Raw genomic sequence first — 13,808 nt, forward strand, 5'->3', positions numbered from 1 at the left:
GTGAAGTGTGGAGGAGTTCCCACCAGAAAGTGATTAACTGCACTGGATTTAAACACTGGTTTCCTATTGATCTCTGTATTGGACTTGCAGTTAACATTTAACAGGATAACATGCTTCTCTTCATCTCATGTGTACTATAGGTGTGGTGCTATACTTATGATGTGTTACTTAGGGCTAAATACTATCTTTCTCAAATGTAGGAAGTAGCAGTATTTCATTATGAACCATTGCTACAAGGAACTGCAGTATTCAAAACAGTTGTGGTCTAAGCCAGGTGTCTGTTTAAACTGGGGAGTCCATCATGAATGATATTTATCAATTTTATTCTTCTAGTGACAGTGATGAGGAAAAATCAAGAAGAAGCAAATCTCCCAAAGCTGAATTTAAAAATGAAGAGGAGACTGTGACAACCAAACATATTCATATTACGCAGGCTACAGAAATTATCACCAGCAGACACAAACGTTCAGCAAATCCTTCAAAAACCATTGACTTAGGAGCAGCAGCACATTATACAGGTGATAAAGCAAGCCCAGAACAGAATGCTGCATCTCATGCTGGGCAGCCTACAGCAAAGGTGAGACAATAGAAGAGCACAGTAGAATATGAATTTGGAAAACTTTCTCTAAAGTATTTCACACATAACGACTTAAAGAGCTTTTAGGCTCTTCTGTAAGTTACTGATAGGCATATAACACTTTAAACAAGGTCATTTTGAATTGCTTGTGTGAGCACAGTTGTCTTCTTTTCTGAACTAGCCTGACCTTAAGCTTGTCTTCTACTGAAGTTATATCAGGCACACCTCAGTTTTCCATATGCATGTATATAAAGATAACTGTTAAACTGTTAAACTGTTTTAAGGGAACTTGTGTTTAAGTGGAGTTTTTTTGTCCCATCTTAATTTACTTGCTTCTTTAGGTAGTCTTTTAATCACTGTGGAACAGTTAAAATGTAACTTTCGCCCTTAATGCCAGTCAATGTAGAAGGAGTTCTGCAAATGTTGCTCTTCCCGTTTTCATAAAGGAAGACATCTTACCCTTGAACAAATGATGCATCTGTCCAGTTCTGCTTTAAAAGTGACAGTGACACAAAGGATTAATTGTATTTCTTTTTCAGGTTTCTGGCAGCAAATCATCTAATGACCTGGTTGATCTGTTGTTTGATGGAGCAAGCCAGCCAGTCGCAACAGGTTAGTGTGCTTTTTTTTGTTTAATCATCTTAATGTATATTCTGATGAACCAGTTCTGAGGATAAACTTGTTGGATGTTCCAAAGATAGAGAGGAGCAGATAAACTGAGAAATTAAAACTCAAACTTCGAGCTGCCTAGAATCTTTTGCAGCAAGGTGTTGTTTGTGTGGAGTTAATAAAAGTTGCACAGAGACTAGCCACCAGATCAGTCAATCCTAACCTTACGTTTACAGGGTTTTTGTTGTTTTTTGTTCCAAAAATGGCAGTCCAATGCCTGGAGCCCCATATGCGTCAATTTGACTGCATTCACACATGTGAAAACCACTTCTGTACAGTTCTATCTTGAATTGTGTCACTTCTGGGTATGCTGTAGTGGGAACCCATGTGATATGTCACACTAGGTATTATTATGTCTGAGCAAAGGCAGTATTACGAGCACCCTACGCAACTCAATTTCTTTCATCACTAGGATACCAAAATGATACCTCTGTAGGAATTTAATAGAATATATATCAAAGTTCTATAGGAGAGGAGGGAAACTGTCATGGTAATCTACATCTTAGCATCAGGAATGACTTATTTTGCATTATTCTCTTTACTTAGTTAACTTCATATGCATAGGTGTTCATGTACATAGGTTTTAGTACAGCTCTGGAATTTTAATATCCTGGATTCCAACCACTACGCCTAATCAATACTTGAAACTTCAGTACTTGGTTATTATGGGCTGTGTCCTCTTGACTGGAAAAAGATTGAAGCCTTTTTGCTTTTACTTTTTGTTTTTTATGCTTATATTTGTCTGTATTCTTAATTATCAGTTTGGTTCATCGCTGCAACAAACCCTTTCCCCCCCACCCCCTCTTCTCTCTCTATTGTTTTTGTTCTTTTCTCTAAAGCAGCATTTAGAAATAGTATTGAGAAGTGTATTACCAGCCGGACCTGGAAAGGCAGATGGAAAAGGTTCATTATTTGTAGTGACAGATTTCACATGGGAATCTTTAAGGGTAGCTCATGTTGAGAAGATTAGCACTGTCCTTCATGAGCAGGTCACTTGTTATGACCACTGTTCCTTGCAGCACAGGGTGTGGGAACATTCCCAGTGTCGAGCAAGAGACAGAGAAAGGATCACATGCAGGAGAACTTGTTTTTCTGTTTTAGAATGTAATCTGGAAGAATTTGAGTATTGTATTGTTAGTCATTCTGCTTATAAACCTTCAAACCACTCACCTGTGTCCCTCTTAGAGAGTTCAGAACGTGGTGAGGAAGAAGGAATTGAGGATGTGCATTGCAGTAGACAGAGTAAACATCAAAACGCTTCTGAGTATAGAATGCTTATTATGTCACTTGAGAGTTTGTGGTGAAGGATTTTTTAACTTAGTGAAATCTTTTCCCTTTTGAAATGGTGGTAAAATGGTTTTAGTAGTGCTGTATTTCTGAAAAATCAGAGACCATCCTTGCAATACCTTCTGTGGTTCTCATGTTTTATACCATATGTTACACACCCTGCAAGAAAAGATATTTCCCCTTGGAAGAACAGTTGCTTTCTTAGCAATGTCTACAGTGAAATAACATTAAAAAGAAATACAAGTATGCATGTATTAGAAAGTGAATGGTTCCTTTTATTACTGCTAGCCATTTATTAAAAAGGAGATGGTTCTAGTTTAATTAACCCAGTTGAGAGCAGCAGATGGGGCAGAATGTCTTGCAGCGATAAGACAATTCAGAAATGGCACCAGATGTTGGAAGCTGTCCCTGGTGGTGTTAGAGTGCAGCACAGATGTTCCAGTCCCACCTGGCTAGTTTCTAAGCACTGCAGGCTAAGCAGCTGTGATGTAACCTATATAATGTACGCATAACACTAAAAGCAAAATAATTGAACTGCTGCAGCTCCTTCTAAGGGCGGGACTGTTTAGAGGTGAAATCTTTGAGGACAAACAAGAAAGGTCAGTCTCTTAGCTTTCTCAGGTCAGTGGAATGGCTAGCTAAAAGCAATAGCAAGGATAAGTGACAGATTGAAACTATTTCTGGTTAATTTAAAGAAAAAAAAAAAAGCTTTCTTTTGTATCAAAACAGAAGGTTTAAGAATAAAATCTCTTCTATTCCTTGCCTGTATTTTCCTTTTCAGTGAAAAATTGTTACTATGGCACATTCAGAAGTTAATAATTTAGATGTCTACTTGGAAATCTTAATGTTCATGCTGCAGAAAGGGAGCAAACAAAAAAAGCAAGAAAAAACACACAAATGCAAATCCCTGTCCTTGAAATTTCAATTCAGGATCACTACAAAATCATTCAAGCTTTAAGTAACACAAAAACTAAGTACGAGATATTTAATTTTTCATACTAAGCATAATAAATTAACTTCCTTATAGTCAGAATATCTGGCTTTTATATTAAAAAATATATTGTTTTAATTTCACAAGGTGCCAAGCTGGCAATACCCCTCACTTGCTGAATCCTTTCTGATCTTTTTATTCTGTTTAAATTTATTTTGTTGTAGTAGTAAAAAATTGGACCCTAAGAAAACAACTGCAAAATCTGCAGTGCAGTTAGAAATAATCCAGTTTGCCGGTGCTCAGGCTTGTATAAATATAGTATGGTGATGAAAAGGGAAAACACTGTGGACTTATGTAGCACAATCAATAAATTCATCTTGCCAAATGCAGAATGGCTTTTCATAAATTCTGCATGCAATTATTGCAATGGATCTTTGCACGATCCTGTAACAGCACTTGTCTCCCTTCTGTTTCTAGATGTATCAACTGACCCATTTGGAGGATTTGCTGATTTTAGTTCAGCTGCTGCTTCAGCAAGTTTCCCATCATCACAAGGTAGGATTAATTTACAGATTGAAATGCTGTTAAAGTGGAGAAAGAGTGGAAGAGATGCCATGTGGCATCTCTCATTCAAAGTCATTTCCATTTCAAGCAAATGGTGCTGAACCACAAGTGTTGGTATTGTGGAAGGGAGAGATCCATTGTCTAGTGCAGCTCTTGTCTCGTGGACCTGAAACTCCTATAAGCTTTATTTCAGGGAAATGTTGGTTCCAAATATATTCCTTTTCATTTTAAAACATATGCTTAAAACTTAGAATTTAACTCCAAATCTAATTTTGGAACCAACTGAAAGTGATTTTGTAAAACCTGAAACAAACAAGTGCTATCCAGGCAGAACAATGCTGCAAATGAGCACAGAGGGAAAGAAAGGACTTGCTGGTTTTTGTCAAGTTCACTTGGGCAGCAGTGATGCTTGTAGCTGAGTGAGGATGTAGGAGTAAGTCCAGAACATGGAGTGATCAGCAGATCTACCTGTGATAAAGGAAAGATCTGCTCTAATTTCTTCAACAAGCTTTCTCAGTCAAAACAAAGTTGTGTTGCAAACACAAAGCCTCCTACTATGCAAATAATTTGTGTGTTAATACAGCCTAAATTGATACAATCCTTTATCTGCATTAATGTGATTAATCTATTCCAATCACCATTATGCAAGGGACAAGGAGTCCTGTAAAATGATTAATCATTCCTGAACAGCGTAAGCCCCTCTAGAAATCCTTTCCTTCTTGATTAATCATCTTTGAAGCTCTACCAAGGGGGCAAAACCTTGTACATTTTACCCCCGTTTCCATTATTGGTGCTCAGTGCACAGATCTGAACAGAGATAAGTAAATGCTGAGTGTGCTTCTTCTATCAGGAATATTTAAAGTAGGTTTTAATTTTTAATATGTAATACTAATTGAAATATTCTAATATAGCCCCTGTTTGTGAGGGAGATCAAAGCAAATGTTCTAAGAAGGCCCTGAGCTAATGAACATCAGTGCATGAAATGGACTAATGTTGTTGGCAGTACTTAGATTTTGTGAACAGATTTACATTCCTAATATTCTTTAATTTGTTGGTAAATATAAAAATAATTGAAGGCTGATGGTGTACGTTGATAATCTTTTACATTCCATGTAAATGTCCATGCTGTTAGATTTCTAACAGTAGAATACAGATAGAGAAAATTGCTGTAGATGTCTGTTACTGAACTGGACATCGTGTAGTTTGGAAGCTGAAACTGCCACTAGATTCATCAGCCCCAGCTTTTATATGTCTGAACCTTCATTAGCTCGTCTAAAGAAATTCAAAGGATAATTTAACTGTTCATTAGAACTTGGTTCACTTCACGTGGCAGTGACATTGCTCGTCTCTTAGCTCAAATACCACAAGTGTATCAGTGATCTAATAAAAAAGCTGACCAGTACGATGGCCCAAACGTGGGACAAGATTCATGATGTAGTAATGAAAGCAGCTTAAATGACATTGTTATATTTTTTAGCATCTCCTATATTTTTTTTTAATCTTCTGCTATTACTGTTGTGAAGTAACCCTTTTCTGGTTAATAGAAAAACACACGTTTTTAAGGGAGATGACATCTACTTTCATTTCACTCAAAGGTTATGATGTGCTCAGATCACTAGTTTCTGTCTCTGGAAGCCTGTGATTCTGAAATAGATACCCTTGCAGTTGTGTATAAACAGCTTGTAAGGCATTTTACAGCTCTTTGTCTTGCTGCTAATTGCTGTGTTTTGATTTAAATGCTTGTCTGCAAAAACCCTGCTATATTGAAATGAAGCATACTTTTAGTGATGACCTGTGAGTTCAGCAAAACTTCTGCTGAAGGATGTATTAAGATCCAAGATTGAATTTCTGGTTCATGCCAAAGGAACTCTGGAAAACTTGGTATGTTTGACATGAGCACCTCATGGGATAGGAAGAAATCATTCCTCATCACCTTAAATAATTAGTCTCTAGTAAGCTGTTTACAAAGGTTTTTTTTTTATATATATATATTCCTCTCAGCATTTCTTATACAAAGGGTGACTGATTGTATACATGCAGATTCTGAAGTAGCTGGTTTTGTGTTCTATTGTGACAGAATTTCAAGTGGCTCAATCCTGGCAACAAGTTCTCTCAGCAAAAGAGCTGAGCTAAAAAATCAAGTTCTAGGTGTTGTTTTTACTAGTGACTCCAATCTGCCCCTGAGTTATCTTTGTATTTCAGCTAAAGATAATCTGTCCCTGTTTGTCTTGTATCCACAGGTGACATGTTATCAAACATCCTTCTTTCTGTGCATGGATGTTTCATATTTTCTTTGCTACCTTGTTAAAATTGTTGGAATATTCATGAGGGAGAATGATGTCCAGATGGAGGTTCTACCTGCAGATGTTAATCTGGACGGACACAGATCAGCTCTCATTTGTTTCAGTTCATGGAATATGGCAGTTGTTTAGTGCCATCCTTTAAGCCTTCTACCTTTCTTCCTTCTTTCACTTGCACTGTTCCCTTCCCCTCAGGTACAACAACAAGTGGAAATGGAGACTTTGGAGACTGGAGTGCCTTCAACCAAGCTTCTCCTTGTCCCAGTGCTTCATCTGGTGAGCTGTTCAGCAGCTCAGCACAGCAGCCAGCTATAGAGCTCTTCAGTGTCTCACAGCCGGCTTCTGGCCAGCCTCCAGCTGCTTCAAATTCTACAGATCTTTTTGATTTGATGGGACCCTCTCAGACAACCATGACCTCTTCACAAAGTATGAATTTCTGTATGATGAACTCCAATGCTGTGGGCATCGGTTTACCCATGTCGAGGTCACAGGTATGCCGCCTTTTGTACAGTTTCTAAATGAGATTTCTCAGTCTTTTGCCTCTCCTTAATCACAACGTTGAAACTGGACCCATTCCACTCTTGAAATCCATACCCAGTCGCTCAGATGTTGTGACCAGCATTGCAGCAGAATATTTTGTCTGAAAATGACAAAGTGTCCTGAAAATAAAAGGTGCTGGAAGTCCTTGAAAGGCCTCTTTTTATAAGCCAGTCTTCCCTTAGATGATCTCCATTGTTCTATGAAGTGTTGCTGCTTTGTTGGGGAAGAAGAGGTTGATGACATTTTAAACCTTAAAGCCATCATCCACTGGATGTTACGGGTTTCCAGCCTCAGGTATGTGGAGGTGACAACTAATCTGTTTTCCCAGAACCCAGAGCTGTCTGCTTATGTGCAGAGTCACTGAGTTTTGTTTTTCATTTTTATTATATATATATATATATAATATTTCATTATTATTATATATATATATATATTGGAAACCGTAACAGGTCAACTTGATATTGTGAGTTAAAAACCAGTATGTCTGAGTTAAAACTCGACTCTAGATGTTCACTGTAATACTGCATAGAGTTACGTGATCTTGATACTATTTTAATCTATTCTAATGATGGAACAGCAAACAGCAACACTGTTTTGGAAGAGCTGAGGTTCATAGAATAATCTCATTGGCTTTTTCTTGTGTTCTGTGGAAATACAAACACTTGCTGTTTAGTCCTGAAGCCTATTAGTAATATTGTTTCCAGTGTATGCCAACAAATGTTTTTTTCCCTAGCCCCTGCAGAGCGTGAACACTATGATGCCGAAGCCTAATTCTCTTTATAATGCAAGCACGGAGGTGCAGAAAAGTGCAAGCAAAACTCTACCTGCAACTTGGTCAGATCCTAGTGTAAATATCAGTTTGGACAATTTAGTACCTGGGATGCAGCCTTCCAAACCCCAGCAGCCATCACTTAATACCATGATGCAGCAACAAAGTGAGTTATTGTTGATGCTCTGTCTTGCTTTCACACTTTCTTTGAGTGTTTAGTAAACTGTCCTTGAGGTGAAGTATTTTGCTAATTACTGTTTTCCTATGGTTAGCCATAATTGTCTTCCTAAACTTCTGTAATGCTTCTGACACAGGTGGTATTAACTAAACAGAAATTGACTGGTGACTGCATATCTTTACAGTAAATTTTGTGCTGTTGCTGTATCATGATTTCAGTCTTCCTGAACTGCTTGAACTTCTCTAAAATGCACAGAGCAGCATTTTATAGCAGTACATGCTACTTAAAACTTATTTATGAGTGTTTTCTGAGTCATCACATAGAGAATGTGGAAATTAGTGTAGTAAATACATTTTGGCTATTGTATCTTTGTTCACAGTGCATCACATCTTTGTTTTCACATAAGTTACTTAAAATACATAAGCACCTTCAAACGGATTCTGATTATTTTTGCATTCTTTCTTCTTTTTGCAGATATGCAACAACCTATGAATGTCATGACTCAAAACTTTGCAGCCGTGAACCTCAATCCTCAACCTAACATGATGCCTGTTCGACCCCAGACAAGCCCACTGATGGGAGGGTCCATTCCTGTGGGGATGGGAATGCCCAGTGTGATGCCAGGTACGATGGGGATGACCTCCATGGGACCCATGCCTATGTTGAACCAGGGAACGATGGGAATGAACATGAACATGGGAGTGCCAGCTACAGGAATGGGTTTGACAGGCACAATAGGAATGGGAATAACCAACATCTCTATGACCTCTATGACTCCTGGGACTGTACAACCCAAGCAAGATGCCTTTGCAAATTTTGCCAATTTTAGCAAATAAAGATTGTAAAAATAAATAAAAATAAATGGGCAGGCTGAATGAAGGATTTTTAGCTGTACAAATATAGCTGGGAAGGGATGGAAAACACTGATCAATACATCTTTCTTTTTTTTTTTTCTTTATCAGTTCAAGTATCTACATAAAGAACCAAAAGCTATTTTCTAAATGTTGAAATAACTAGTGTTCAAATTCTGGAGAGATGAAAGGTTCTTCTAAGGAATGTATTAAATGATTTTGCAAAATGATTTGTATTGAGACCATCAAAGCCTTTCCTAGGTAGAAGAACCAATTTTAACCGTGGGACTTGATGGAAGACTGGAATGGGGGTTGAGGAAAAATGATTGAATCTAATTTTATACTTTTCTTTTTCTTGAAGAGCTTTGACTTTCTTTTCCCCCCTTCCCCTGATCACTTTGTCATAATTGGATCATTCCTTTTACTACCACTCTGAGTCCACAATTGAAGTCACTCAAGTACAATAATCAGTTTTTTATAAGAATATATATTTTTGTCCAAAAAAATGGCCTACATATGTGATTATGGCTAATTCAAAGGGACCTGGAATGTATATATACTTTTGCTAATGTTCCAGCCGCACTGCTGTATTACTCAAATTTTTATTGTAAAAACCGTCTCTCAGCAATTTGGTGATCACACGATTTTTGGGGCATTACGTGCCACTATTGTTATAGCTGATATCCATTGCGAGCCTGGGAGAAGATCTGACTGAGACTGCTGGAAGGTTTCCTTTTATATAACTCCAGAAAATGCACTTTCTGCAGTTCTTTTACAGTGGAAGTTAGCATCATTTATACTACCAGTATCCCGATGGAGCCACTGGTTTACAGTGTCAGCAGCAGTCAAAAGGCAAAAATGTTAATTTTTTGCATCATTACAACAAATAACGAATTATATGAATTATACCATTAAGTAAATCTATAACCCTACCTAATCCAACAGCATTTGATCTTAGCTTTCCTATAAATCACATATAGTGATTCTTTTGTGTAAATATGGCATTAGCAACTGTGGAAGCCAATAGAGGAATAAAATATATATATTAATAAAGGAAACCTGTAGCAGTCAAAGATTTTACTGACTTACTGAAAACAAAAGAATGAATTATGGGTTAGGGTGGTTTTTTTCCTTCTGTAATTCTGCATCTAAGTTCACATAAATCATGATTCTAGAATGTGGAATATAAAGATATTGTTATATTCACAAGCTGGGAATATTGGTAAGAATAAGCACTATACTATAGGTATGAAATTTATTTCCTCCCTTTTCTTACGTTGAATTTCTTTTTTATTATTAAGTTGATAAAACTTTGTTTCCATTGTATTCATAATGTTCTGTTATACATAACATTAAAATGTTCATTAAAATCAATGTTGGGCTGCTTTTCTTTTCATTCCATTTGACATTTATGAGAGCATTTGGGAAAAAAAAATAATTTTAATTTGGGCAAAGTAATTTTTATAAATAATTTAAAATTGTTTAATGACTTCTTATCTGAAGCCTTTCCTATCTGGCTCTACTGTTAGGAATTAAAAATGAAGCAGGCAAGATATCCTGACCCGCTCCAGCCTTGCTAATGCTCCATCTACAACATTTCTAATTAGGCAGAAATTCATGTACTTCAGCTAAGTGGTAATGAAAAGTGATTCATTTGCTGAATAAGAGATGAGAGTGAGTGTAATTAGCTGACTGCGGTTTTTAATCTTTCAACAATTCAATGTGTTTAAATTAGTTTCAAAGAATAGGAGCTTTCAAGTGTTGTTACATCAAAGTAATCAAGGCAGGCTTTAACGGCTGAGTAGGAGAGAGCGCTCCGGTTCCTGTTCTGAAACCTTTAAACTTCTTTGGAAGAACTGTCCTCAAAGCCTCATGCTGTGACAGATGGGAAGATTCAAACAGGTTCAGTATATGCAAAACTGTGGTGGGAAGAAAGATGGCTCTGGAGGGTGGATGGGTGGCAAGGAAAACTAAGCCTATATATTGTTGGTGATGCTGTCTTCAGAAGGCTTTCTGGTGACTTGGGTAAACCTGTTCATTACACTGTGTCCTCTTCAGGTAAGTTTAGCTGGTTAAATAGTTGCCATTGAGTTTAAAGACTTTGTTGTTTCCATTGCTCAGATCTCTTTGAGGAACTGGTGATTTAGCTTCTAATCAAGTGATGAATTGTAACTAAGCATTTCTTAAGGATTAAAGTAACTCTGGTGGAAAAGGCTCGGTCAGTCCAGAGTGGATCTTGGGGTTTGTCAAAGATACCTTAAATCAGTGCTATGTGGCCTTATGGACCAGTTGTAGCACTGAGCTGATTCACTGCCCAAACCAGACATCGTTCTTTTTGTGGGTTGATGTTCTAATTGTGAACAAGGCTGTATGGAGTGTGAGAAGTTCCTTCATCAGTCGCTGGTTTCTGCAGGTAGATAAACCAAAATAAACATCAGAACAGAAAATGAGGTACGATCTCATTAGAACGTAGGTCATGGGCGTCCCATTGCAACTTCTGCCTGCGGTGATGAGAGCCTTTTTCATGGAGTTTCATCCCATTCTCTCCTTTACTTAAAGGACATAGAGTATAGGTAATTGTGCTTAGCAGAATATGGCTTACATCTGTAGAGACAGAATATTAAATGGATTGTGTTAAGCAAAAATATTGAGCGTGTTTAAGATGGGTGTCATAAAATATCGATATTTCAGGTATGAGGAAAACCAGCATATTAAGAATTGAAAACAAATTGTCTTTTCAATGTATGCAGCATGCAGCTACGTGGTGTGCTGCCATATTAGCATGGGTTTAGCTTTGCCCTGCTGGCCATTGGCCATATCTGACATCTTTCTTCTTCCCCCAGACCATTTACAAGTCATGTGTTTGAAGGACAAACTGAAGGCAGTCTTGAAAGTCCTGTGACCGCTGGCAGTGTAGCTGCATGGCCTTTGCACACCAAGCTGAAAAGCAGATTGAAACCTACGGCTGGAGTTTAGAGCTGACATGAGGAGGGGACAGACCGTATTCTGTACTAAGAGGTGAATTTTAGAAGCTACATAGCGCAGAGGTGGTAAACATAGGAAAATTGTAGTCAAAATCAGTGAAATCTTTTCTAGAAGTTGTTTGTTGAATGGGGAGCCATTTCCTGTTCTTGTTTTCTGAATCCTTCCTTAAAAAATAAACCTTGATGCGTGCAAAGGAGTAGTAAAATGCAGCTCAGGTTCAGGGATAACTGGAGCAACCACTGTGTTCTACAAAAGGAATTATATTCCAAACAGCTAAACAAGGGTATTTACAGCAGCATCTGTTGCAGCTGTATCTGTCAGCTGAGAACAGTCTGACACTGCTTAAGGGAGGTGGGGGAGGGATTTATCAATGAAGTGTTTACATAATGCAGGCAGGCATTGTATACTCAAGGTGATGCCAACTCTAACAGGGTAACAAATATCTAAAGACACTTTTATTCTCCGAGGCCTTTGCTCCAGGAGTCACTCTACAAAATTGCCTCTGTGTTCCTCTGTGCGCGGCTGTAAACACTTTCATAGCATGTGACATTTTATAGTATCTTCACTTGGTTCCAATTAAAGCTTTTCCTGGAGATGTAATTTTTTCTCCCCCCACCCTCCAGGTATTCAAAGCCACCACTCAGTAAAAGTCAAAACTGTTTCAGGCAAACCCACAGGGTTTGGGCTGCGTGTTGAAAATGTTTGTTTTAAGCAAAATATTTGACTGCTAAGGAAACTTGCAGTCAGAAATGCCAGCAGGCTGAAAAATCGCTCCATGTGCTGATCTGGGCACTGGCTGACAGCTTTGACTGGCAAAAAAAGAATGAGAGAATCAGAAACTTGATACCAAATACCTGCTTCTAGTTCTTCCACCCAGGAGCTCTGCCTGCAGCAGGAGAGCAGGAGTGTCCTCTTCTTCCCGTACTGGTAATAGAAGCACAGCTCCTTCCTAAGGACAAAGCAGCACTGTGTGCTACTCCTGGGATGCTGGGGCTGTGTGGTGATGGAGCACCTGGCTCTGCAGCTCATTCACAGCAGCCAGAAGCACACAATCATAGTGAATGTTTGCCCCCAAAGCACTTGAATTTGGAGCTGACCTTAACATTGTAGATGGCTCTGTGGGGGAGCTGCTGGGGAAGAGGATGGCTTTTGTTATAGCTGCACTTCTAAGACGTGCCTTATGGAAGCTGCTCATAGAGCTTCAGGGAAAGAAAGGCAAAACAAGTTGTAAAGACAACATGGTGAGCTCAGCAAGTATTGTGATACAAAACAGGGGCCTGTGGAATTTGTAGTTGAGTCTATGTGGCTTGGTCTGGTTGTGACTTTACCTAGCGGGGATGCTACAGAAGTTTGGTTTTCATCAGGTACAACAGCCTTTAAAAGCTGAATTGTCTCATTTTCTTTTTTGATGTGGTTCTTAAGTCCACCAGTCAGATACATAAGGATAAGCAGGGAAAAGAAATCTGCCGAGTGTGGCAATGAAGCAGGGAGCAAAACTCAGTGTATCCCTGTATGTCTACAGCTGGGATTTCTTTATGTGGCATCACCCAACTCTGTGTGTCTTCAGTGCTCTGTGTGTACAGTGCAGCTCAGCTCTGCCTTTCAAAAGTGTTTCCACTGTTCCCAGATTTACAGATTTTTTTTTTCCTTTTTAAATCGTGTGCCATACGGTACTGGTTCAGTAATTAACTGGTTCTTTAATAGAGCTACAATTACTTTGTTTCATGGGAAGGAAAAGAATGCATTCCAAGACAGAGCTACTTTCGACATCTGGGAACCTCCTAACAGCTGGCTATCTAATGAATATGCATCTGCTTAAGAGGCTGTAGTCCATTAATAAACCAATAGATATAAAACAGAAACAATCTTTGTCAGCTTCAGATGAGATTGGATGCAATGTGCTGTGAAGTGTCACTGTCACGCTGAATCGAGCTGGGGAGGTTAACAGTCACTGTATGGTACGGGCGGCTCCGTGGCATTGCATCCTGCTGCAAGGGGGGAGGGCTGGAACCTCAATGCTTTGTGGCTGCTTTCTGCTGCCTTTTGCATCCTTCTTTCTCCTGGTTGAGTCTGAGGCAATGCTGACCTGTGAGATACAAGTCCAGCAAGTGTTTGGTTTCACAGAGGAGGATGTGGGTGTTTTTTTTCTTCTACCCA

General features: G+C 38.6%; 1 protein-coding gene across 1 annotated transcript in view; it reads left to right on the top strand.

Annotated features, from left to right (window-relative positions):
• The window catches only part of CLINT1 (clathrin interactor 1), a 40,860-nt gene extending 30,820 nt beyond the window's left edge, over nucleotides 1-10,040 (top strand). The window contains exons 7-12 of the mRNA XM_015876199.1: nucleotides 334-577; nucleotides 1,117-1,189; nucleotides 3,942-4,019; nucleotides 6,524-6,819; nucleotides 7,602-7,803; nucleotides 8,290-10,040. Of these exons, the coding sequence (XP_015731685.1) occupies nucleotides 334-577; nucleotides 1,117-1,189; nucleotides 3,942-4,019; nucleotides 6,524-6,819; nucleotides 7,602-7,803; nucleotides 8,290-8,651 (1,255 nt within the window). The 3' untranslated portion in view covers nucleotides 8,652-10,040. The remainder of the gene's footprint in view (nucleotides 1-333; nucleotides 578-1,116; nucleotides 1,190-3,941; nucleotides 4,020-6,523; nucleotides 6,820-7,601; nucleotides 7,804-8,289) is intronic.
• The last annotated feature ends 3,768 nt before the right edge of the window (nucleotides 10,041-13,808 follow it).

Source organism: Coturnix japonica, chromosome 13, assembly GCF_001577835.2.
Source record: "Coturnix japonica isolate 7356 chromosome 13, Coturnix japonica 2.1, whole genome shotgun sequence".
Classification (NCBI taxonomy): Eukaryota; Metazoa; Chordata; class Aves; order Galliformes; family Phasianidae; genus Coturnix; species Coturnix japonica.